The sequence below is a fragment of the Euprymna scolopes genome, chromosome 26 (assembly GCF_053919585.1).
Source record: "Euprymna scolopes isolate OS-2025 chromosome 26, ASM5391958v1, whole genome shotgun sequence".
Classification (NCBI taxonomy): domain Eukaryota; kingdom Metazoa; phylum Mollusca; class Cephalopoda; order Sepiida; family Sepiolidae; genus Euprymna; species Euprymna scolopes.
Genome location: NC_136507.1, coordinates 80,557,248 through 80,584,552, shown reverse-complemented (window position 1 = coordinate 80,584,552; position 27,305 = coordinate 80,557,248). Strand labels below are relative to the sequence as shown.

The following is a 27,305-nucleotide window of genomic DNA, read 5'->3' as shown; positions in this document are numbered from 1 at the left end:
GTAACTGTCGCTAAATTGTTATAACCTTCCATTTCTTTCTTTATAAGTTTCGGTTTCGATTTAAGCAACCAAATCATATGGATGGAGATATATATATATATACATATATATATATAATTTATTTATTTATTTTTTTGAAACCACAACTTTATAATAAGAATCGCTAAAAACCTGTCTCTCTAATAATATATACGAAATCTACATGAATTAAAATATATTTAAGCGTATTTTACGATCGGGCTACTTCAGGCGCACCTGTTACCTTGGATAAATATTGTTGCAATTTTAACAAAAGAGCTACAATAATATCAAGGCGTCTCCATTTACGCTGAACATCCACAGAACGCTACCAGCAATATATTACATATGAATGAGTCCGTTGTAGAATTTCCACATGTCATCCTAGTAAGAAATTAACACGATAACACAAAATGGCACGCTAATTATCTGAATATTTATTTAATTAAAACTAATAATAATTTCAAAATAAATTACAAGACTTTTCTATTTTATTCTGATAGACCTCTGTGGACCGTCCACCCTTGTTTGACTCTTGTCCACTAAAAACCTGGTAATATATAAATTATCTTTTTATAAATATTTTTATATGTATCTCCGTATTTTCATCTGCTCTTTCCTTTATCCTTTTCCTATTTATTTTGCCCTTTTTCTGTCCTTCCCTTTTTCTCTTTTAATGATCACCATAACTTTTTTAACGATTCTCATTATAAATTTTAGTTTCGGTTTCGATTCTAGCTGATGACACTTAAATTATTTTTTTTTTTAACGATTATATATTGGGTACAATATAATATGCAATAATCGAAAGAGAATTTTCCATATAATAATAAATACGAAATCTGCGTAAAATAAAATATATTTAAGCGTAATTTACGACCGGGCAACGCCGGACGCCCCTGCTAGTAACTTCTAAAAACAAATTTTTTTTTTTTTTTTTTTTTTTTTTTTTACAATATTTTACTTTTCGTAATAATCATTTTCAAAAAGTTTAACAATCATTATTGGAAAGTGGTTTTTGACAACGAAACTTAATTTTGTGTAAGAGAAAAAATTTCTTAAGAACTATTTTAATTGTCTCCCCTGTTCTGGGTGGACATCTCCAAAAGTGAAAGCAAAAACAAGGCTTCAAAAACCAAAATGCACACGTGCCAAAAGTTTAAAAAGGAAATAAATTCCACTTTTTCATGTTTCTATTTCTTTCTCTAGTCCCTGTCCGGTAAAATGGGATGTGTTCGAATCTCATGAGCTCGGATTAAAACCCAACACTTCGAGTCTTCATTGTCTAAAGTTGTTCCTGAAGCTGATCTTTGCTTTTCTACTCTGCCTCTTCGTGCTTCTTTTCGGTTTGCTAAACAAGTTCTCTCTATACAAGATCTACGCCCACATTCACACGAACACGACCAATGGCACGTGCCATCAGAGGGTGTCCGAATCTGTTACCGAATCTACCTCTACAAACCTTACCGAAGTGACCAACCTTTGGGCGCTACTCCTCTGCCTCTGTTTTCCTTACCTGCAATCTTCCGTGCCGATCCTTCGCCGTGTCATCTTCAAAAACACTCGTTCAATTGAAACTGCGACGCTTCTTAAAGTAAGACATTTTTTTAACTTCCGGTTTCTTTTTTTTTCTTTTTCTTTTTAACATCGTTATATTGCCTTTGCTCCTTAACCCTTTATGAACTGAATTATGACATAGATGATTAAAAATACTAATTTTAGTTAGGTTAAAGGGTTATGATACTATGATTTTAAGACTTTTTTTTACTATAATGATCTTTCATTATGAAGTTCAATAGTTAAACTACCAATGAAAATTTTTGGAGAAATTAGAATCAGGGGGGAGGTTGAAAAGATACAACCGGTAGCAAAATCGAGACCAACAATACACAGTTATCATTAAGGTGACGAAGTAGCGAAATCTATACACTAAACTGGCCAGAGGCATTAAAGGGATATGGGGCATGAAGAAAGATAACACAAATAATAGTAGGAGCACTAGGAATAGTCCGGAAAAATTTCGAAAAAAGTGTAGTAGAAATTGGAATCGGGGGGAAGACTGAAAAGATACAAAGAATAGCAAACTCGAAAACCGATAAAATCTTCAAGAAACCCCTTTGAATACTGAGACTAACATAAACTACAAACGCTATTCGATCATATAGAAAAGTTCAAATTTTCTGTATATCACCCACCAAATTAAAACAACAGCTGACCCAGAAAACGCCATTTTTTTCTCGGCGCGAAAATTATGGTTCATGGAATGCAAAGACTAAAGAAAATAAACAACTCTGGTTCATTTCTTGTAAGAAATATATTTCACTGATAGATTTCAATTATATGAAGACTCTTTTTAATCCTTATGATGTAGATGGTTAAAAATATTTATTGTCTATTTAAGTTAGTTTAAAGGATTATGATTTTAAGAGTCGTTCACTATAACGATCTCTCATTATGAACTTCAATAATTAAACTACCAATGAGAATTTCTATATTTCATAAACTTACCATACTTATTATCCATATTGTTTGAAAAGTGTTTTAATGACAGCAAACGAAATCTTCCACTCTGAGACAGATGGCGGCATATTGAATGTAAGCAATGTACTGTTGCAATCTAGAAGTATCTGGCATCCATCCAGATACTGAACTGATACATACAAGGCGTGTTTGAATCAATTTCCACTTCATTTATGCTCTTATATTCATTTATTTACGACTGAACAAATTCGTTCAACCAGCTCATAAAGGGTTAATTACTACGGCTGTTTTCTACCTGTGGTTAAATATTTTTATAATTTTTACTACTGCTCTCATATTGGATTCTTACGTTTCCGCCGATGTAACTTTACTTTTTCGTCTTATCGGCGATTGCAACCCTATGCAAAAAAAAAAAATACCCTCATCACCGAAAACGAGGCCACTTGTAGGCCTTAGGACGAGATTGTTTGGCTAAGCTATTCTTCTACTTCAGTCCTTATTTGGCTAGAGAGAAGGTCGAAGAGACTCGGTCCGCCTGTGGTCATGTCATGTCCTAGGATCTATAAGTTCATCCCCAACCGTATTATACCATCCGATTCTTTATAAATATCTTTATAAATATATTATTTCTCCATCAAACAGATACTAGAAGGCGGTGGCTTAGGATAAATCGTGTTGAGAACAAAGATTGGCAATGGCGAACCAGTTATTTCTTAAGAGTAATGTTCTCGCTCTCTCTGAAAAAATTCCTTTTACGGACATAGTTACCCTACATTTATAGAATTGTTTGACAACTTTATTCGGCATAAATTAACCCATAGCTGATTGATATGCCGTAAAAACAAACCAAATCATATGTATCTTGTCGAACACTTAATTCACATAAGATAGCTGTCTCTCCTTCGGGTAAAAATATTGAGGAATCCGTAATTATTTTCTTAGGATTTGAGCATTCAACCGTTATTGAAGACTTAGCATAGTTTATTACTAACCACTCTATTCGTTACGCCACACATCTTTGTCTGTTTTAGTCTCTCTGCCTGTGTCTTGTCTCTCTGCCTGTGTCTTGTCTCTCTGCCTGTGTCTTGTCTCTCTGCCTGTGTCTTGTCTCTCTGCCTGTCTCTTGTCTCTCTGTCTGTCTCTTGTCTCTCTGTCTGTCTCTTGTCTCTCTGTCTGTCTCTTGTCTCTCTGTCTGTCTCTTGTCTCTCTGTCTGTCTCTTGTCTCTCTGTCTGTCTCTAGTCGTTGTTTTTGTATCCTTTGCTTATTTAAAATTTTCCAGTTTCTTTCAATTGTATATTCATTTTTTTTTTTTTTCAGATTCTGTTCATCGAAACCCTCCACTCTATTGGCCTCTTCATGCTGACCTTTCTAGTACTGCCCAAGCTTGGACTAATCCATTTTGTATTAGTATTTGAAGGTATTGGCATCTTTCCGATCCTTCTGAAGATAAATGAACATAAGCACCAGAATGACCTGACTCATTTTGGCAGAGTCGCCGATTGGTTCGTGCTCCTCTGTCAGCTGAGCGTCCCGCTTTACTGGTTGTTAATTCGTCCGTTCACCGATAAAAATTGGGATCCCATCTTGTCCATCGCCCTGCCCCTGTCTTTGCTGCTCGTTTCCTTGCAGTGGTGGGACAACTACGCAGGACTCCAGCCCGGCGGTCCTCTCTGTCGGAAGTTGTTGAAACTTAAAAGGAGGTTACAAAGAACATGCTCCAGAAGTTACCTCGTGATCAACCTCTGGAAGATATTTGTGTATGTTGTTTTGTTTGCGTTGTTAGTCGGTAACTGGAAGCTGGACTGTTTTCGGGTCCTCTTCTATGTGCAGGCACATGCCGACTGTTGCTTAGCGGATCTAGTTGGCTTGACAGCCACGGGCGAGATAATAGAGCCTCTGATAAACGCCCTGGTGAACATTGCAGCCACTTTCTTATGTTGGCAATGTGTAAAGGTTGCGTGCAAAGTCCTCTGTCAGATTCCCTCTTTCGTTCTACCATTGTCCCTCCTACCTCTCATCGCGATCCTCAGCTTTCCTGCAATTAACATGCAAGAGTTTCGATGGACCAATATACCTGGGAGCTTTCAATGGAGTAGTACCATCGATTGGAATGAGTATATGTTGCGTGCTGTAAAGCGGGATCACTTGCCAGTTGGTGTCTTGTGGGTTGTCTCCCTTTTAATGTTGGCGGATCAGATTTTTAAAGCGAGTACAGAAAGATTGGCGTCCATTGAAAAGTTAGTATACTCAATTTTCTCTTTTTTTTTTTTTCTATTTTGATTTTCCTTATATTCACTAATCCCTAAACAAGATAACAAACGAAGCAACATTCACTCTCCGTAGATTGAACTGATTTTTTCCGAAGAAAGTTTTAGAGAATGTCAACTTCACAAGTGATCCCCAGTCGTATGTATATCCAGGTTAGGGGAAATTACGTTAAATTTTTTTTCAGTTCTTGCAGGAAGGTGTAAAGGTCCTCCTAGATACAGCGCCTGGTATTTCTAAATGGTCACCTGTTTGCTACTAACCAGACCAAACATTACTTTGATGATCTAACCATTGGAGCGTAATAAGCTGACATTGGAGCGTAATAAGCTACTGCGAATTTTGGGTCTGATTTATATTGAGAAGATGTTTGCTAATATAATATTTAAATTTCTGCAGTCTGTACAAGCGGTTCGATAAAAATGGCTATTAGAGGATAAATTTTGCCATTCTTTGGGGATCTCTACGATGAAGGAACGTGATTTTTTTTTTGCTTGGTGGTGATGGTCAAAACTATTTACGTTGAGGAAGTACAAATATGAAACAGGGGCTGGAGCTTCGATGACAGTGTGGTATCTGTTAGGTTAGACTTTGATTTATATCCTGTTCTTATATAACGAGCAAAATTTAGAAGTGAATATTGCAGCACATCTGATTGGCTGAAAGAGTCGTCCAATCGTATTTGTAAATAACATTCGCCGATGGTAATTCCTCTATAGAAAGCATTTGATCATGGATCAAACATTCTAGAATTGATAATCAGAATTCTGGCGTTAACAGCTTATTGTTAAGCCTATTTTCTACTCGATGCAGAGTCTTCCCAGGCATTACCTTTCTGGGAGGAAGTATATTTATTTCCCCCACAATACGGGCAGATATACTGCCTGAAATGGTCTCCTAGGAAGGTAGTAAAACCTGTTATATTATATATATGCATCCCTATGTTCTGTGTGCATAGCAAAAAGCAACAGTAATAGTCGTTTTACAATGCGTCAGCAGTGATACTTTCATAGTTGTCAATTTTCTCTTTAACTCAAGACGAATCTATTCTTACATGAAACGTAATAGAGACTTTCTGACTTGCAAAGGTTAACCTATATCGATATTCTAATTTCAAATGTATGAATATGTATTTAGAAGATTGAAGTTGGCTGTTTGAATATCAACACTCTTTTTTTTTCTTTTTTTTTTTTTGCACTAAATATAACTGTTTCCTTTACCGAAACCCACAATGACTTCGTAGTCTTCACGCGCTTTATATTGTTTGACACTGCGTAATGTTTGGCCCAATCATACTTAATTCGAGGGTACTTACGTAATTTCACAGGCAATTTTACATGGTCCTAAATTGAATTCGTCTGACTCTGCAACTTGTATATTGGGATCCTACTCTAGTAGGCAGAAATTGCTAGCTAGTATGAATTTTGGAAGTGTCACATTAAGTATATGTAGGGATGGCCTGGCGGCGAACGGAAATGGGCTTAGTGCACCTAGCGAGTTAGATGATAATGATCAAGGGTTGTTTCTCGAGAAGCAGGTGTCGAATTGTTTGATTAAAATTGTGTTACATGTTCGTACAAGGTTTTCGGGCAGTTCACGTCAGAAGCAGAGAAAGAATACGTGCTCCCGCAATGTCTGGATTTAAGTGAATTTCCATTTTTTTTTTTTTTTTTTTTTTTTTTTTTTTTTTTTAAGCTTAGTAAGAACATAAAGAATTACTTGTAGCATTTTTATGGAGATAATATTGCTCTCTCTCTCTCTCTCTCTCTCTCTCTCCTTGTGAATGTATTTCTCTCCCAATTAAAACCTTTACAACCGCCAACACGTCTCCTTGTTTTCATACGCGAGTTTCATTCGTCTTGAGTTGAACAGCCGATTGGCAGTTTTGCAATGTCGTACGAATATTTTTGCAAACGTCTATAATTAATATAATCTTTTTAATGTACTTTTTATTTTTGTACCATTAATGGTTAACTATTTATCCGAAGTCCACCATTTTCCACTATTTCACGACTTCTGTTTTTATAGCCACAGACGACGTCGGGGAGCTCTGTTAGTATATCTATAAGAATAAGAGAAAGTCTCTAATCAAATCAAAACTTCAAAGGTTTACTTTCGAAAGTCGGTCCGTTTTTCAACAAGCGGTAAAATATCATGCAAATATTCCTTAAAATAAAATTTAAATTATTTACTAGCATGGATACCCGACGTTTCCCGGGATTGAATGATGATCAACGAATATTTCACACTCCTATATTTTTATTGTCATCGAAATCCGTGAAATCGCCCGGTAGGAAGCTTCACATGCATCCATGCAGTAACTTAGTTCAAAATGTTATTCTACATTGCACTCTAGAGAACCTATTGTTTCTTTTATAAATCATTTTAGTACTTGTACAGTTTAATCGAGACATTAAGAAATAAAAATATCGAAAAAAAAAGTGATATTGTACGTATCCGTTTTGAACTGAAGTTCTCCGAAAAGAAATTTCCCTTAATTCAATTGAGTAGTTTGTTTTGTTTTTGTAAATAGCAGAAAAACACGTTTTTATGACAGCGCATTCATGTTTGGATTTTTAGAACACGCCACGAGGAGATAACTCTAAAGCGCCGACACCCCTCCCCATGTTAAGTCATAGCTTTTCTCCCTAAAAATCGAAACATGGCTACATTTTGATCGGTGTCACAACCTTGTTTTTTCGCTGTAAAAAAAAAAAAAAAAAAAATACTTGATCAAATTAAGTTAATTTTTTTTTTTTTTTTCGGAAAACTTCCTTCCATAACGGATACGTACAATATAATTTTTCGATATTTTTTTTAATGTCTTGATAAAACTGTACAAGTGCCATATTTTATATAAACTTCTTTCCAGTAAACGAAAAAAAAACATAAGGAAATTTACGTGTGGGGTTTGAACCTACAAACTACGTCATGCAAAAAACAAAAAAAAAAAAAACGCTATCAATTTACCCACAGAATTTTCACGGACCGTTGTTCTATCATTGTTGCTAAGCGACGACATGGAAAAATGGTTCTACCGATGATAGATAAATCAAAATAACGGTTTCGATTATCGGTAATTATCGGGGGTATTCTGAGACAAGGGACGTTTAGAATTTTTAAAAGATCTCTGTTGGAATATACGTGATCGTGGGTGAATGTCTAGGTGTATCAGAAGCGGCCATTAAAAATGCGTGATAAGAACTAATAATTCAACTTACTATCTTTTCGAAGCTTATAACTACTTGAAAAATGTAAATGAAACCCTTTTTTTTTCAATTAAAGGAGCAAAGACCAATTTTTTAAAATAACAGGTTTAATAGCAAATTATGCAATATTTTTTTTTAATCGGTTGTCTTTAAAAAGATTTGAAGAAAATAAACGAAATTTAACTTACGTCGATTATAAAAAATCGATATAAATTCCAAACATCACTTACCTATAACAAAAATATTATTGAATGTTTAGTTCCATTCTTCATTGTTCAGATTTTATCCATATTTATATTTTAAATTCCATGTATTTTTTTTATTTATTTATTTATTTTTTTTTTTAATAAAAGGATTTTTTAAAGCGAGGGTCGTAGAAAATCGCATTTTCGTAACGTGTTTTGCGCCAAGCTTAAAAGAGCTCCTCCTGCTAATATGGAATTTATCAAATATGGATTCGTCAAAGGGACATAAATAATGTCTCTTTTTTTTTATTGCGTGTGTTAACCAAAAGTAGTATTTTTCGTCCTGCATAGTTTTAAAAAAAGACACACACATTCACTTAAGTTTTTTCCCTAAAACAAAAAATCCAGTTCACCGGTTTTTTTAATTCTCTTAATGAAATTTTGATTGATATATTTTAATACTTCCTTATCGACTGAAATTTTTTTTTTTATATCTAAAAAAAAAAAAAAAAAACTTTGAATGAAATAGAAAAATTTGCCGTCAGCGGTCGGTATTTACTTGACGATATAAGCATAACCTGAGCTTTCATTTAAAAATATAAAAAATCAACGTGGTTTAAAAAAAAAAAAAAAGGTTTTACACTTTGGACTTTACAGGTAAATTTCCAAAAAACTATATATTTTTTTAATTAGAATATTTTCTTTATCGATCTTTCTTCAATTTGTGATATATAAAACTTTGGTACATAAATTAATTAATTATTAAAATTTTAAAAGACATTTCAAAATAGGGGGGGTGAATTTAAAAACAACGTTTGTCTAAAATATTATATCTGGTTTATTGGAAAGAGCATAAAATTTCATTGACTCTAAAAATATTGTAAAAATTGAACCAATAGAAAAATTTTGATAGATTTTTAAAGTCTAAAAATTGAAAAATATTTAACTCGTAAAATTAAATTGATTTCATTACGTTAAAAAAATGGCTGCATGAAGGCGCGCCGACATTTTGTAAAAACTGTTTTTTAAAGAATAAAAAATATTTCTATTTTTTAAACAACTTTAATAGTTTATTTTGGAAGTATATTCCATATAGAAAATTAACAACCCACTTTAAAAAGAGAAATTACGAGTTTTTTTTTTATATTTTATTCGCAGTTTTCTGTTAGGGTTGTCAAAAATTCCCCCAAAATTTCTAATACACCTAGTGAATGTCTGGCATTCGCTAGGATGCGCCATTCCCAGTTAGAACAAAATAAGAAAAATATTTAAGTAATATGCCGTAAAAGAAACGTAACAAAGTAAACTTGTGTGTTTTTTAATGTCCTCAGTGTTTAATTTATCTTACAGGTTGTTCGTGAAGCCGTTCTACTGCAGTATTCTAATGGAGAATTTTTTATTTCTTAATCGACGAAGGAATGATTCACGGTTCAAATCGCTTGAAAAAACGGTGAGTTGATTTTTTTTACTAAAACGAATCCCGGTTACCTCCCTTGAATAAATCGCCAAGAGCATTGCACATAAGACTATTCACTTTTCGCTATATATATATAATGTGTGTGTGTGACGAACAATTTCTACCAAATTACTGTCAAGGATCCGTGACGTAGTGGATATAATACTTGTTAAAATTCAGTTGTAAAGTTACTCTTCTGGAGGTTGAAGATTCAATCCTCAGTGCGGGTGACACTTAAAATACAAGTGCGAATTACTTGGGACTTCTATCCAGTTATGGCTGACGAAACGAGAACGTGATACCCCCGTGGATTAAATAATAGGTTCACTTTGACAGAGATACTAGAGTTTGGCAGGACATGCCTGAAGAAGGCTGGAGGTTACATTGACCAAAACGCTGTGAAAATAATATTTGAGATTAGAACAGGAGTCCGAAGAATCTAAATACAATTAATCAATCCTCATTTCAAAAATTCAGAAACGGAAACTATATCTATGTATCTATAAAAGTGAAATTGTCTGCGTGTGTACATTTCCCTACCAAACTACTCTGGCAATTGTTAGTCTAAAGACTAGAGATTTGACATAAAGGGTGTTGAGATGTGGGAAAATCTTTTTAATTGGTTTTCGGAAAGAAATTTGGCTGTCAAGGGATCAAAGTTCAACGCCAATTTGGAGTCTAAACACTTGAAATTTTAGATGTAGGTTACTTGGATTATGGATAAAAAAAAATGTAATTCGATTTGATCCCAAAACAAATGTTAAGGGGTCAAAATTGGGGTCAAATTTTTAAAAAAAATTACCTTTGCGGTCTCTACCAAATTACTCAGAAAATTGTTGGTTTAAACATTTGAAATTTTACATAAAGTGTATTCAGACATAGGGCAAGCTTTTAATCGGATTTTGGCTGAACTTTGACCTCCAAAAGGTCAAAGTTCAAAAGAGTTGTACCTTTGCGATCTCTAGCAAACTATTCAGCCAATTTTGGGTTTAAACATTTGAAACTATTTGGCTGTTAAGCGGTCAAATTTGAAAGAGTTGACCTTTGCAGACTCTACCAAACTACTCCGCCAATTTTGGGTCTAAACAGTTGAAATTTTAGATGTAGGTCATCTGGACATGAGTAAAACATTTTATATAGCAGTAGAGTTTAGTACATCCAATGAAACAACATGTGTCTAGCAAAGAGTGCTCAATGAGTAAACAGAGCAGGTATATTAAATTTATTTATACAAACATTGATGGCTACATATGTGCGTACATGTTTCAGTAATCACCCGTATTGGGGAGATTACGTCTCCAGGCCAAGAATTATACTCTATAACTGATAAATGGTTACTGATCACCCCAGATCAGTTATCGGGGATAATTCTTGGCCCGAAGACGTAATCTCCCCAATACGGGTGATTACAGAAACATGTATGCACATATGTAGCCATCAATGTTTGTATAAATAAATTTTATATATATATATATATATATATATATATATGTGTGTGTGCATGCGCATAAAGTTATGAATAGTACATTGGGTCCAAGCAAAGCCGGGCTTAACTGCTATTGTTTTATATTTATGAAATAGGATGGTCTATTAATCTTCCTGGCACATTGGTTCTGTTTAATATACATCACGAGGGTTGTGTCTGGGTGACACTTTAAATGGTTAGACATCACCCCAGATAGAAATCGAAACAGGATTCTCGGCAGATATTTGCTATCTCTTGGCTGCTAAGACTTACACATTTTTTTTTCGTTCTTCTTTTTTTCGTTCTTCTTTTTTTCGTTCTTCTTTTTTTCGTTCTTCTTTTTTCGTTCTTCTTTTTTCGTTCTTCTTTTTTCGTTCTTCTTTTTTCGTTCTTCTTTTTTCGTTCTTCTTTTTTCGTTCTTCTTTTTTCGTTCTTCTTTTTCGTTCTTTTTTTTCGTTCTTTTTTTTCGTTCTTTTTTTCGTTCTTTTTTCGTTCTTTTTTTCGTTCTTTTTTTCGTTCTTTTTTTTCGTTCTTTTTTTCGTTCTTTTTTCGTTCTTTTTTTCGTTCTTTTTTTCGTTCTTTTTTTCGTTCTTTTTTTCGTTCTTTTTTTCGTTCTTTTTTTCGTTCTTTTTTTTTCGTTCTTTTTTTTTCGTTCTTTTTTTCGTTCTTTTTTTATTCGTTCTTTTTTTATTCGTTCTTTTTTTATTCGTTCTTTTTTTATTCGTTCTTTTTTTATTCGTTCTTTTTTTATTCGTTCTTTTTTTATTCGTTCTTTTTTTATTCGTTCTTTTTTTATTCGTTCTTTTTTTATTCGTTCTTTTTTTATTCGTTCTTTTTTTATTCGTTCTTTTTTTATTCGTTCTTTTTTTATTCGTTCTTTTTTTATTCGTTCTTTTTTTATTCGTTCTTTTTTTATTCGTTCTTTTTTTATTCGTTCTTTTTTTATTCGTTCTTTTTTTATTCGTTCTTTTTTTATTCGTTCTTTTTTTATTCGTTCTTTTTTTATTCGTTCTTTTTTTATTCGTTCTTTTTTTATTCGTTCTTTTTTTATTCGTTCTTTTTTTATTCGTTCTTTTTTTATTCGTTCTTTTTTTATTCGTTCTTTTTTTATTCGTTCTTTTTTTATTCGTTCTTTTTTTATTCGTTCTTTTTTTATTCGTTCTTTTTTTATTCGTTCTTTTTTTATTCGTTCTTTTTTTATTCGTTCTTTTTTTATTCGTTCTTTTTTTATTCGTTCTTTTTTTATTCGTTCTTTTTTTATTCGTTCTTTTTTTATTCGTTCTTTTTTTATTCGTTCTTTTTTTATTCGTTCTTTTTTTATTCGTTCTTTTTTTATTCGTTCTTTTTTTATTCGTTCTTTTTTTATTCGTTCTTTTTTTATTCGTTCTTTTTTTATTCGTTCTTTTTTTATTCGTTCTTTTTTTATTCGTTCTTTTTTTATTCGTTCTTTTTTTATTTATTTATTCGTTCTTTTTTTATTTATTTATTCGTTCTTTTTTTATTTATTTATTCGTTCTTTTTAAATAATTAAGTTTTATAAATCAAAATCGACGTCTCTGATGCTGATTATTACGGATTTCAGTTACGTTCTAAACGTTCCGGTCCAATGTTAGATGGTCACTCCATGTCCAGCATTACATCCGGAGATCAAAGACATCCAATGGTCTTCATCTGCGCCACAGTCTGGCATGAAACCGAGAAAGAAATGTGTGAAATGCTGAAATCCATTTTCAGGTAAAAACTTTAAGAACTGTTATTTTTTACTTTAGGTGGCAGTACATCTGGGTAGAGTTGTCCTATTTACTTCCTCGACTTGAAAATAGTTTTGTCAGAGTTGGAAAAGGCCACTTGTTTTATTAGACCGTTAACTTTTTTTTTCTGTCACTTCACCACTCTGTTTGCGTAAGGTGTTTCTCGCTAACGACTTTCTGTGCAGTGCGATTCTTTGGTATTATGAACTCTCCGAAGAGGATGCTTGTATATAACGTTGAACGTTGAGTCTACACAGACTAGGGCGGTCTTTTCTTGAACAAATAAAAAAATAAGACTGCCTGACCTAGCATGAGTGAGTCACATATATCAAATGGTGGTAAGCGTGAAAAAACTGCGGCTAAAGCAGAATGTAAATATGGTTTTATGCTTTTTTTTTTTTTTTTTTTTTTTTAATATTAATGTATGAGCTATCATTGAGTTAAAATCCATTAAGTATTACGCATGCAACTTTAAGAAAAAAAAACTCGTTTGAAATGCATTAGTATTATGGGGAATAAGCGAAATCAAGACCAGATGATGACCAAATTTGACCTGATGTCGTTTGATTTCACTTGTTCGACAAAAGATTGACATTTTTCAAGGGTGTTTTTCTCACGTTACATACGTAACACTGAATCGATTTTAACTCTAAATAATTCTTAATTTATTAATATTTAACGTTTTTAATGACTATACAGTATTTGTTCTTCCATAGGCCGCGATCTTTTAACGCTTACTTGAGTGGAAGCTGTAAGCTCATCAATTTTGCAACAATAATAATTCGCCTTATATACCTACTACGCTCGCCGCTTAACTTATTTGCCCACGCATTTACATCGAAGAAAACCTTCAGCATCGGTTCCCGATACCACAACAAAACTAACATGCGCGTATATTGGCCAATTTAAAAAAAAATTTTTTTTAGCTTATATATCTATATAGAACTTTGTAAGTTCGTTCCCTATTGAATCCGAAACGGCTGCGCCAATTTTTATTAAATTTCAAACAAATGTACTTTACCTATCTGGCAATGTTCTTATGTGGGTTTTATATTGGAATGTCTTTAATAAGTATCAATAGATTTATTACTACACAAGCAGAAAGGCCGGGCATATAAAATCAACAGCAGGTTCTCTGAAATGAATGTTTCTGTTTGGAGCACAATTGAAGCACAATGCTTGATTTTGCATATTGAACTTTAATTCGAGCCGTTACATATAAAATCATAAATTCAACAGTAAGTTCTCTACAGTGCAATGTAGACTACAATGTATTATGAATAGTTATTGTGGGGAGGAATGTGAAGCTTGTTCCTAGTGCACCGCGATGGCTTCTTCTTGGTACACCGTGATGGGTCCCCAACTAGAGCAGACAATGAATTGATTTGATTGAAAATGGGTGATTTTGCCGATTTCGAGGACAATAAAAAAATTCTCATTCAATTCCGAGCAATGTTGGGTCTTCCTGCTTTCTAAATTTATCTGTATTTTTTCTTGATCTTTTCTCGGTAAGGATCGTATTTGATGGTTTGCTCCACTTGTCAAACTTTGAATAGTGATTATCAAAACAAGAGGATCTTTTCTGCAACTGACCATGGTTGGATATTAACCCTCTAATATTTTTTTTTAATTTTCTTTTCAAACTTTGAATAGTGGTATCAAAATAATAGGGCTTTTTTTTTTTTTTTTTTTTTTTTGCAATTGACCATGTTTGGCCTTTTTAAACCTAATATTCTGCTTTTTTTTTTCTTTTTTTCTTTTTTTTTCTTTTCTTTTCTTTTCTTTTTCTTTTTCTTTTCTTTTTTCTTTTTCTCTTTTATTTTTTTTCTTGTTCTTTTTTTCTTTTTCTTTTTGGCTAGAGTTGTGGTAAGAGGGGACCGGGACCTTTTTTATAAAGGCCTGAAGGCTGGCGCTGTTTGTCTTCTGTCAATGCTATAGTGCCACTTCCGGATAAGATTTACACCATTATACCCCTTCTCGCCTGATGCATAAATGGGTGTAGGAGGCGGGGCTTTTTCTGACAATATTTACATTAAAATTTACTTATTTTTATTAGTTCTTTTGGTGTCTTTGGGATTTTACTTTATATTAGAAGCTACCCTTTATTAAATAGAGGACATGTACTCGTTTGTAACCTTAGGAACGTGGTACGTGGTTTTTGTAACAGTGCGGACGCGTGTATGACGGCTATATGCAAATACTGAGCCGTGTGCGAAATGACGTCACTATGAGGAAAGAGAAACAATAAAGGAGAGATACGTTTGAGGGGTCAAAAGTCGGACAGAAGGAACACAATCACGTTTTTTTTTTCTGAAAAGTACTTAGAAATGTCGTTGTTACAAAAGTCGTTATTTTTGTTCCTTGCGACGTACTCTGCTACAACGTATTGGGCCCAGGTGTCTACATGTTAACACGTGTGTAAACGTGTAGAACGATAAGCGTCTCCATGTCAATCTCTGGCAGTAAGAGGAAAGACCCTCTGTTAATAGTATTGTTTTTTTTTGTTTTTTGTTTTTTTGAATGTCCGTCAGTCAATTTAATGGAAAATAAAAGGACTTAGTTTAAATAAAACGTAGATCTGTTCATTTAAAATTGTAACGCTTTTATTTTTTGAAAAGTTCTAGCAGACCGCCCGGCATTGCCCGGCTGTAAGATACGCTTAAATATGATATTTTAATTCATGCAACTTGTGTATTTATGGTATACAATTCTCTATCGATTATTATATTAAACTTAATATAGTCGTGATATCAAAACTAAAAATATATACAGTAGAACCCCGGGATACGGTGGCCCTATGATACATTTATTTCTGGTTATGATGTGGAATACGATGTTTGTTTTTTCTGGACCCTGGTTACGGTATTTGCCTCGCCTTATGGTGTAATTTTTGTCAATCGATTATATATGTGTATTATATATTGTACTGTGTTTTGTTATTGATTTTTTAATGCCGTATCCCGTTTTTACTGTGTATGACTTGGATACCATCAGCTAGAATCGAAACCAAAACCTATCAATCTCCACCCTTATTCCTTAGCCCCTGAACCACGCCCAAATATATATATATATATATATATATATCATCTGCCATCACTTTTTTAAAAGATGGAATCGCCCGATCGTGGAAGACAAGATGCAAGCAATCAAGATCTACAGCGTTATAATTATATAAATTATCAACCTCACTGTAAATCTAATCCTATGAAAATAAATTACTTTCTTTCGTAAGAAATAACTGTCGGTGAGATTTTCTATCAATGGATAAAACGCGTCTTTTTTTTTTTTTTTTTTTTTTTTTTTTTTTTTACTAGCAGACCGCCCGGCATTTCCCAGTCGTAAAATGCGCTTAAATATATTTTAATACAAATTTTGTATGTATTATATTGGACCTAATATATAGTAATGATTAAAAACAGTTAAAAAATGGCATGTGCGCCATCACAGAGAATCGAAACCAAAACGTTTGGCTTACAATTTATTTTTTCCTTTGAGCTCTAAAGGCATGTTTGCTGCCAAGCTAAAAATTAAAACATGAACCAATAACTATTACGTTACGCATTTTGACCATCACCTGGAAAATTCCAGTCTTTTAATTTTCACATATTTACACCGATTTTCCCCGGCTAAAACCCAAATATAAAGTTTCGCATGAGTTCGAATATACCCTATATATTAAGTTTTATGTCTGCAGACAAAAAAATTGACAGTTTGGTAGGCAACATTTTTTTAAACAAATTTATATACGCATATATATATATATATATATATAACTACTTCATTTATTCACATAAATTTAATATACGAAAGTATAGATTTATGCGTAAACTTTAAGTATTTACTTCAAAAGTGCTCAATACGTAGGTAGAGCTAGTTAGTAATTTATAAAATATATATGGCGATTAAGCTACACTGAATATTCTGTGTTTCATCCAACAATCGGATTCGTCAGGCTTATGCGCGAATTCTGTGGTTGCTTCTTGTTTTTATATATGTTGAGGATTTCTAGTTGGCCAATCAGCTTTCTAGTATCCACGGCGCCCCGTTCCTATCAGCCAATGGGCATGTATTTTATCAAACAAAGGATCTGTTTTAGAACTAGGTTAGTGGTTTTAGGTAGACGTTCTCCTTTTTTTTATATACATATAAATATACCTATATATATATGAGAGAGAGAAAGAGGTTTGTGTTTGCTATAACATTTTTACGAAAGTATAAATCATGTAGAATATCTGCATGGATATAATTACACGTAATAGTTAACTAAAGATGATCATCCCATAAGAAAAGCGAAAAACTAATGGGGAATTAATTAAAATAATATGCAAATTAGCTAAATCTATTGTAGATGAATGCAATTCCACGAATCATGTATAAAAGTTGTATTTTCTTTTTAAATAAATAGTTTTTAATATGACTTGATCCATAAATCAACCCAAATTTATAGGAGTATAGATTGGAACGATTTAACCTTCTCCATTTCACCGTTAATTTAATGGTTAGCTAAATAGTCTTCAAATGCATAGAACGAATGCCACTTTTTGAATTTTTACAATTGTAATGTTTTTAATAAACGGGACGATATAATTCGATTATGTAACAATCTATATATCTATAAAAGTGAACGTGTGTGTGAGTACATTTCCCTACGCAATAACTCTGTCAATTTTAAGCCTACAAACTCGAAATTTGGTACTGAGATTTGGGAAAATCTTTGATCGGTTTTCGGCCAGAAATTTGGCTGTTAGGGGTTCAAAGTTCAACGATTTGACCTTTGAGAACTCTACCAAACTCCTCCGAAAATTTTGGGTCTAAGCACTTGAAATTTTAGATATAGATTACTTGGACATGGATCTAACTTAACTTGATTTTAGCCCAAAACAATAAATGTTAAGGGGTCATAATAGGGGCCAATGTTAAAAGAAATTGACCATTTTTTTTTTTTTTTTTTTTTTTTTGCTCAACATACATCTCCAAACACCCGATCAACACCGGGCTGAAATGCTAGTTCATTATAAAATTGAAAAAGTCGAAGTTTTCCAACTTAGCGACATCAGATTAAACACCATTCTCTTGATCTCATTTTGATGTGCTTGAAAGATAACGTACGTACAATCATTTATTTGCCTTTGCGTATTATTATTATGTAGACTAACTAGTATATTAAGAAATAGTATGTTTCCTCAGTGTTTGCAATTTCTATTCATTTGTACTAGTGGGACCTGTGGAAATTCCACAGGGGACTGATTCATATCGATGTTGGCATTCTGTAGATGTTCAGCGTAAATGGAGACGCTCTTATATTATTGTACCTATTTACAATGCCTCCCCACGGGACAGTTAGACACCAGGGTCGTTTTTTAACGTGGAGAAAAGGTACAAAAATAAAAAAATAAAAATTGTCTCAGTCGTGAAGGACTGCTCCTCCACCAAAAGAGAACAAGACATGAAAGTGCAGCATCTGAAGAACAGATACTACACTTTGATCTTGGTGTTAAAACTGTAAAAGTATTTAGTCAAGCTGGCATAGGTGCCCGACGTAGCCAGGTCGTAAAATACGCTTAAATATATTTTAATTCTTGCAGAGTTCGTGTATAGAGTTAATGTCGTATCGATTTTTATAAAGTTACGATTTCAAAAATAAAAATACATCTGTTTGACTTTTTAGTTCAGCAGCTTGAATCGAAACCGAATTCCAAACTTATATATATATATATATATATATATAACTTTAGTTCATTCAGCTATAACTGAAACTTACTAAAAATTCTTGATAAAATTATTTATTACAAGAATGGAAATATATAACAAACGACCTGGACGTAAGTGTGACACAGAAAATAACACACACGCTATCGTATTATTAATTTGTATTGCTGTGATTTCCTAAATATTAATCCAAATAAACACTGGTGTTTAAAAAAAAAATAGTGATCAATAACAAGTTGTATTGTTTAATTTTTCTTGATTTATACAAACATTGTTGCTTACATATTTGCATACATGTTTCAGTCGTTTTTTTTTTCTCGAATTCCAGAAAAAAAAATGACAAGAACTCGTATATTCATATTTGTAACCAATTGAGACTAGTGACCTGATGAGGCTGGTCGTGATAGGGTGTCTGTTTGGCTTCTGTCATGACTTTACTTCCACTTTATGAGAAGGGAAGGGTTACACTATTACTTACCTCTTCCCACCTGGTACATAAACGGTTGAGGGTCCCTTTTTATACTGGGTACCGACCTGCCAGCAGTTAGATTGAATTTTATTCATTTGAAATCAATTGCAACATCTATGCAGAAATATATAGCAAATATCTGTATAAATAAAATTATATAAATATCAAAATACCGAAATAAGAAAAATGGCATCGAATTATATCAGCAATATGAGTTTTCATACACCGATCACCTTTTTTTTATGGCCTAAAACTTGTTAGCTTTCTTTCCGAATTCATTACCGGTGACGAGGTAAGTTGGAGGTAGCAGTTTGATTTGCTTCTCTCTTTCCCTTCACAACTCGCCAATAATTTCTCCAAGGGCTAGAAAATAGCACGTGTTTTACTCATTAACTTTTGCGTGGCTAAATGAAAGTATAACGTGGAACGATAAAATTGTCGCCCTGTTACAATAGTTTTGAACCATAATGGGGGTAGAGACCCACCTCAGCAAAATGTGGCACAAGGCCGGAAAGTGGGAAACCAGCAGGCTCCCCTAAAGAAGGGGCACTCCTGCAATTGTAAAAATTGCCTGAGTAACCCCGTCGGCATTCCCCGGTCGGGGCGCCTCAGGCAGTAAGCGATGAACTTACTCCACCGGAAAGCCCAATGGCAAAGCCTGGGAGGGTGGACCTCCTAGGTATTACCCAGGCGGCATACCTCAGTCCAACAGGTGCTGGGCCAGTTCCCGGTCCCTCACCTGTCGGGCTGAGTGTCGGGAACAAATTCTTGACGAGTACTTCTACCCTGTCTACCTGCAGCCGAAGCCGCTAGGAGACCTTCCCCATCAGAGGACTAATGGGGGGGGTATGATCCCGCATGATCGGGAGATTCTATTTATAAACGATGCTGCTAGGAACTGACGAATCTAAGTAATTCAAGTTCTGCTACCAACCAATCAGAAACCAGAATTATTCCATAAATATTAAACCTTTCTGTAGCAGTTTCGCATATGTTTTATCTGTCTCAACACGGGGAGAATCTTTTGCTCTGTTGATTACAACTCGAGAACTGTCTACTGCAAACCAGTCATCTCTCAGGACTTGTGTAGACCAATGAACCATCGGAAACTGTTCTGAAACTAAACATGGCTTGCACTTCTAGACGCCCTAAAAGAAACATAATTACATTTCGGTTTGATGAAAACTGGTGTTGTTTTTTTTTTTTGTTTGTTGTTTTTTTTTTTTTGTTTTTTTTTTTTTTGTTTTTGTTTGTTTTGTTTTTTTATTTGCTGACCATCTACTACTTGACCAGTTGTGTACAAAATTCCAAGAATGATTGGAGCCTTCTATCATGTCTGAAAGTGACACAATTTTCAACAAGCGGGATCGGAAATGCGCCACTATACAACTCGTGTTTTCTACCGATCCAAGTTATGACAATAAGACGATTACAAGCAAGCTCAAAATGCAAATCCAGACGGTTGAACGCTTGAAGCACAGCTCAATGCATCAGATGACCCACGGTTGTGGCTTTTGCTGCGGTTTCACGTGAGGACCACATTATGCTCTTTCACATCTTCGAAGTCTATTTCAAAATTAACACCAAATTGTACCTGGCTGTGCTGAAGAGTGTAGTGATGCCCTGGTGCAGTCAGGTGGCCGCTGGCAGACTCTGGGTGTGGCAGCAGGACTCTGTGCCGGCCCACAAGTCCAAACAGACCAAGGCTTGGCTTCAGAACTTTGTACCCTTCTCTCACTTCCCCCTCCTCCACCGATCTAAACCCGCTGGAGGCCCTGTCGGTGGGGCATTAGAATACGCCGACTGCCCCCTGCAGAGGGTAAAAGTCGCTCAATGGGGTTCCTGGATATGACCTTAAACTATATCCAGTGGTGAGGCCCCAGCTTGCGGGCTTTGGGGAGTGTAGAGCCACTCTTTAATTACCATTGCTCCCAGGTCCACTCTGACCCGGAGTGGTAGTACCTGTTAGGGTTCCAACTATGGGTTAAATAGAAACCGACTTGAAAACAGCAAATATATTCTATTAAAAAATTTTTCTTCAAAATCTTTGGATTCGGCATTAAATAACCCGAAAAGGGTTGATATGCCGTAAAACAAAAACAACCAATAACCAACCAAACCCGCTGGACTATTTCGTGTGGTCATATGTCGAGAACATCACGAACATGACCTCTTACAACACCAAAGCCAGCTTAATCACCACCATCCGCCGTGTATTCAAGCTCCCGTCAGTGCTTGTGGAGAAGGCATGCTCCTGGTTTCAGCACCATATGAAGACGGTGATTGAGGCTGAAGGCAGCTACATTGATTAGATGTCAGCTCTGCTACATAATCAAGTTACATGACTTTTTTGTTTTTAATAAGTTTTTAAATAAAGCTGTAGTGTTGTTTTCGTTAAGGCGACAATTTTATCGTTCAGCTTATGCATATATTTATTTATATACGCATAGATACATATTAGTATTTAGTACAGCGTGGAAGACGTTGATTTTCTATTTATATTTGTGTCTTTTTTTTTTCTTTTTTTTAAACTTAGGTTAGATGTTGATCAAAGCGCTCGCCGCAATGCCAAAGAATATCTGAATGTAGAAGACCCGGATTATTATGCTTTTGAGGGTAAGTTTGGTTTGATTGTTTTGTTTTATGGCATATTAACTTTTTTCCGGTTATTTAGTGCTAAATCCGTTTTTTTTTTTTTTTTTTTTTTTTTTTTTTTTTTTTTTTTTTTAATATTTCATGTTACATCCCGTTCTTTTTTTTTTTTTTGTTTTTTTTAATTTTTTATTTCATTTATTTTTTTTTTTTTTAATTTATAGGTTTTCATTCATTCTTGTATCTTTAATCGCTAGTTTGTAGTGTTTGGTCGTTTTATAGTGGATTTTATTGTTTTTGTTCCCTGCCCTGCAAAACATGAATGAGTTTTGCAATGGGAGAGGGAAAAGGGTTACAGTATTAATGTTTGGTACATTTTAAGTAAGGGAAACAGTCGAAGTAGGGAGGGGTGTACAAATGGGAAGAAGGAAAAGCGGGGACGTTGGTTGTTTTTAGTTTTGCAGAACATATTTAAGTTTTGCAAAAGGAAGAAGAAAAACAAAAAAACATCAATGTTAGGTGCATTTCGTCTCAGGAAGCCAATATCTTCAGACGGCCTGATCTGGCAGCACCAGTTCGAGGGTAAGTAAATAGTGATTTAGTATTTTCATAGTAGAATCCAATGTGAATTCCTAGCATTTAGTTACATTACAATATATTGACAACGGATCGAGTGAAAACATTTTTTTAACTAAGACAAAAGCCTGCCACAGAAATAGCAAGAACGAGTTGGCAGAAATATACCGAGATCTTCCAAAAGAGGAACTTTAAAGAGTGGGACCAACATCAGCGTGCAAAGTATTTTCTGGGGGAACTCTCCCAGGAATACATAGACAAAGAAGGTTCCTTGGACTCTCTCAAAAGGGGGGCCCTCCACCACGATCAGGAAAGGGTTGTAATGGCCAGGGATTGATGACCAATGCATTCAAGAAAATGGCAAGTGTTACTAATGACAACAAATGCAGATTCTGCCACACGGAATTGGAAACTGTGAGTCATCTAATATCAAGTTGCAAGGTTCTTTAGGGGATGGCTACTACACAACGAGACATGGAGTATGTAAGTACCTCCACTGGACCATTTGTAAAAAATTAAACATCCAATGTAGCAGCAAGCCCTGGAAACATCAACATGAAAGAACAGTTGGAAATGACTTATATATCATACATTACGACCATGTAATCCCTACAGCCACCTACCTTGAAAATGCTGCTGTGAAACCTGACTTAGTTATATGGAATAAGTCAGAGAGAGTTGCAACCTTGGTTGAAGTGAGTGTCCCTAATGATGGAGGTCTGAACAGAGCTGAAAGAGAGAAACTGACCAAATATCAAGGTCTTGTGTATGATATGAAAAGAAACTGGAATCTTAAGATATCAATGATACCAGTTGTTATAGGTGCCACAGGGCTTATGAAGAACCTGAAGAACTATCTAACTAATATTCCTGGTTAACCAAGTGCAAAAGAGATCCAGAGCTCTCGGCAACTGGTTTGGCTGCCCCATACCCAGAATTACAATCTTCAAAGAAAGAAAATGCAAAAAACTATATATGGATCCAAAAGAATAGCCTGTTGACTTAGAATGAGTGTTTTATGCTAACTTGGTCGCTGACTATGGTGAAGTGTGTCCATTTTTGCATTAAATACTTTTAATCCTTAACTATACATCGAACACATGCCTATAACATAGTGTGTATAAGCGCATGGGGAAAATAGAAGCAGCAGCAAAGAATGGATGGCTTGTGAAGAGATTAGCAGCAGCAGTAGCCGAAAAATGCACATATGCAAATTAGACAGAAAAGATAGAAAAGGAGGTATTCTACTAATCAGAATTGAAAATACGTCTAACACAAAAATTCAATGAAAGCTGAAGTGTTCCCTGCGTGCATTTTCTACGACCAGGTTTCCGACATTAACGGATGTATAACATAATTATATACAGCACTGACAACCGATTAACGCCAGTCGAGAGATTCGAACCCCAGCAACCGATGTATAACATAATTCTACATACCACTGACAACCGAAACTGCTACAATTATATCCATCGGTGTGATTGAATATAGTGGCCGATGTTAGTTAACATGTTTTCCTTGCAAATAATCTGGGGCTTTGTAAGAGTTCTAAACAAAACGAACAACATTTACTTTGGAAAAAAAAAACTTGTCCAGAAATTGAAAACATTTTACTTTTGAAAACAAAACTTTTCAAGAATTTACAAGCAAAACAAATCTTTCAAGAAATTGACAATAAAAATAACCCTTTTTTTGCATAAAATAATACCTAGAGGTTGAAACATTCTTAAAAAAAAAACAAAAAAACCCTCACCTTTTTTATGAAGTTCATAACTAGAGATATGACAACAGCATATTCTCCATTGTTTTGTCTCTCGAGTATATATCCAACACAATTAATCAACCGAGAACCACATCACTCTATATAAAAGCATATAAGATATCAATGGATATATACTTGAGAATCAAAACCAGGAAAAGAATAAGCTGTTGTCATAGCCCTAGTCATAAAATAAGGAATCTGTGATGATCTACTGATGAAGTGGTTTATACTATAAGTTATTTAAACATTTTTAATTCTTCAGGTGTATCTTGTCGAACTCGGGAATCTGGACGAAATTTCAAACGGAACCCTTTATTTAGCATGCTATCGTTCTATCAGCCACAACTGGATAGAGATCCCAAGTAATTCATAATTGTATTTTTCGGTTGCCCACAGTTAGAATTGAACTTTCAACCTTCAGGAGAATATCACTTTTTACAATTGATTTTTCCAGGTACTCTAACCACTGCGCCACTGGTTCGTTTTACAATTGCAAATTACTTAGGACCTCTATCCAATCATGGCTGACAGACGAGAGCATACTCCCCCGTGAAGTAAATCTCCGTCCAGATTCTCGAGTTCGACAGAAATATTGTAACGTTCGACAAGATACACCTAAAGAAGGTCGGAGGTTACATCGACCGAAACGTTGTGAAAATGTCGCTCAAGATGAGAACAGTTGTCAGAAGAATCTGAATAAGTTATCAATATAGATCATTTATTGTTTACTACTTATCTCCCTTATATATATATATATATATATATATATATATATATATATATATATATATATATATATAAGCTTAACGTCTGTGTGTGTGGCTGGTCACGAATAGGCTCCTATATGGTTGACTATTATAGAAAACTGGTCACATATAATGATAGAAGATGTATCCAGACAAAGGAATGGGTATGTTTGATCTGGCATAATGATGATTCATTAAAATTGTGGGGTCTGCGTACGCGCCTGGTCCACAAAGTATGGAAATAAAAAAAAATTTAAAATTAAGAAAAAAAAACGTTTATAAGTGTTTTTGATATAGATGTACATAATACTTGGACAAGTATGTTTTAACTTACATAGGGGATGGTATAATAAAATTGGGGGGTCTGCGTTCGCGCCTGGCCTCCATAGAATGGAAATAGGCACAAACTTTAATAAAGACTTTTCATATCTATCTATCTAAGTATACTTTGATAATTATGTTTCAGTTTAAAGAAATATGGTATGATAAAATTATGGGGTGTTCGTTCGCACCTGACCCCCATAGAATGGAAATATGTCACAAAGTTTAATAGGGTTTTTTTTAATATAGATCCACAGAATATTGTGATAAATGTTTCAGTGTGAACAGGTATGGTATAATAAATTATGGGGTTTATCTATTTTATTTTTACTTTCAACATATTTTGCTTTGGTTTTGATACCCCCAAATTCAAAGCTATCTCTTTACAACCCTTCCTTTTCACAACCTATCATACTTTCATACATCAGAGTCCATTTTCTGTAGGCTGTTTTTTTCACCCGGTTAACGACGGGCACTTTTGCTAGTATATATATATATATATATATATATATATATATATATATATATATATATATATATAATTATTAAATACCTACAGACACTAGTGTTTCATCCTTTCAGGAATCATCAATGCAGGGTGTCACGATTAATGCCAGTCGAGAGATTCGAACCCCAGCAACAGAAGTCATGTCTGGCTTCATTAGCAAGGACCCGAACCACTAGGCTACCGTAAACCGCGTTGAAATTAAACATTTATTCCTATTAAATGCTTTTACCGTCAGTCAGTGATCTTATCATTATATGACGATCTGCGCGTACTAGCTCAGTTGACCGACTTTATTACAACTAAAAGTGCTCAACGATAAGAAACAAGTTTCTTAAAGGGGCTGACATTATTATTTACTGTAATTATTAAAGACACTAGTGTTTCATCCTTTCGGGAATCATCAGTGCAGGGTGTCACGATTAACGCCAGTCGAGAGATTCTAACCGCAGCAACAGAAATATATATATATATGGTATTTTTTATTACTTTTCATGCTCGCATTTTTCTATTGTAATCCATGATTTTTCCAGGCTTCTAGTAAATTCACTTGTTCTTTGCTTAATTTCAGTCATATTTTCTTGCCCCCATAAACATAACATGCACATTATGTAATAACGATGTATGACACACGTCTGCTTTTAATACTCACCATTATCTTCATTTCATTCTTTTATTCTGTTTCACTTGTAACTTCTCTTTTCGCGAGAGCGGTGAATTGGTAGCAACAGTAGTCGCTGAAGCGACACGGTTGCTATGGAAACTAGTCATATAAAACGTTGCTCATCTCTTTGCGTTTTTTTTATTTTGAACACCAATAAATTCATCCTAACTGTTTTGTTTTACTGAACAAAAATTGAAAAAGAAAATCTACAGTATAGCTGAGGTGATCTATAAACTGTAATAATTGTTTGAAATTCAGTCTAAAAATGAGTGAGCGGTGAAGATTTTGAACAGTTCTAAACGACTAAAATTGCCACTTAACCATATCATTCAAACATGGTAGTGTATCAATGATATTTAGAAAAGGTGAAATATTTATAATTGTGAAATTATTAATCGAGTTTTCATAGGGGAAAACGTAGCAAAATCAAATTAATATGTACGATCGTTTCGGAAACGATATCCCTTTTTATAAAAACAAAAATGGAACCACTCCCTCAAAAAGGTTCATCAAGTATATTTGCTTCAATAAGCTACTTAAAATTTGGCTTCCCCCAACACTATTTATGCTGACCAGGAGACGATATTCAGAAATATTTTACTTTATTTCTCGATGGTTTTATTTGTAAATATTGAATGAATAAAGGATTATCATTTCCGAAACGACCGTAGATATTAATTACACTTGTGTTAATCGTATGTCTGCAATACTCCGAGCACAACACCTTTTTAAATATATTTAACTGGAGCTTTGCTCTTTTAGACTCTGGTCTATTATTTTCTAGTGTGTGTGTGTGTGATACGGCATAATCGCGTTGACACACAGGTTCTCGTCAGATCGCCGAAGTTAAGCAACTTTGAGCCTGGCTAGTATCAGATGGGTGACCATATGGGAATTCTAGGCGCTGTATTTGCTCTTCGTTTATCTCAGCATTCATTTCCAGTTGTCTTGAACATACACTTCACTTGCTACTGGTATTTAACACCGACTCGGGAGGGGTGTGATTGATGATTGCGCAACTCTTGTCACAAATATTTCACGAGTGGTTTCCGGGCCTTCATAAGTGGTGATCACTGTGTAAAAATAAAACAAAAAAAAAAAAACGCACAGTTTGTCAAGACTGAAGGAAA

The 27,305-nt window shown here is 34.3% G+C and overlaps 1 protein-coding gene across 1 annotated transcript in view; it reads left to right on the top strand.

Moving 5' to 3' along the window:
- The window catches only part of LOC145248217 (chitin synthase chs-2-like), an 81,291-nt gene that overhangs the window by 2,989 nt on the left and 50,997 nt on the right, over positions 1 to 27,305 (top strand). The window contains exons 2-6 of the mRNA XM_080110083.1: positions 1,228 to 1,612; positions 3,818 to 4,737; positions 9,510 to 9,609; positions 12,663 to 12,814; positions 21,546 to 21,625. Coding sequence (XP_079966209.1) covers positions 1,228 to 1,612; positions 3,818 to 4,737; positions 9,510 to 9,609; positions 12,663 to 12,814; positions 21,546 to 21,625 — 1,637 coding nt within the window. The remainder of the gene's footprint in view (positions 1 to 1,227; positions 1,613 to 3,817; positions 4,738 to 9,509; positions 9,610 to 12,662; positions 12,815 to 21,545; positions 21,626 to 27,305) is intronic.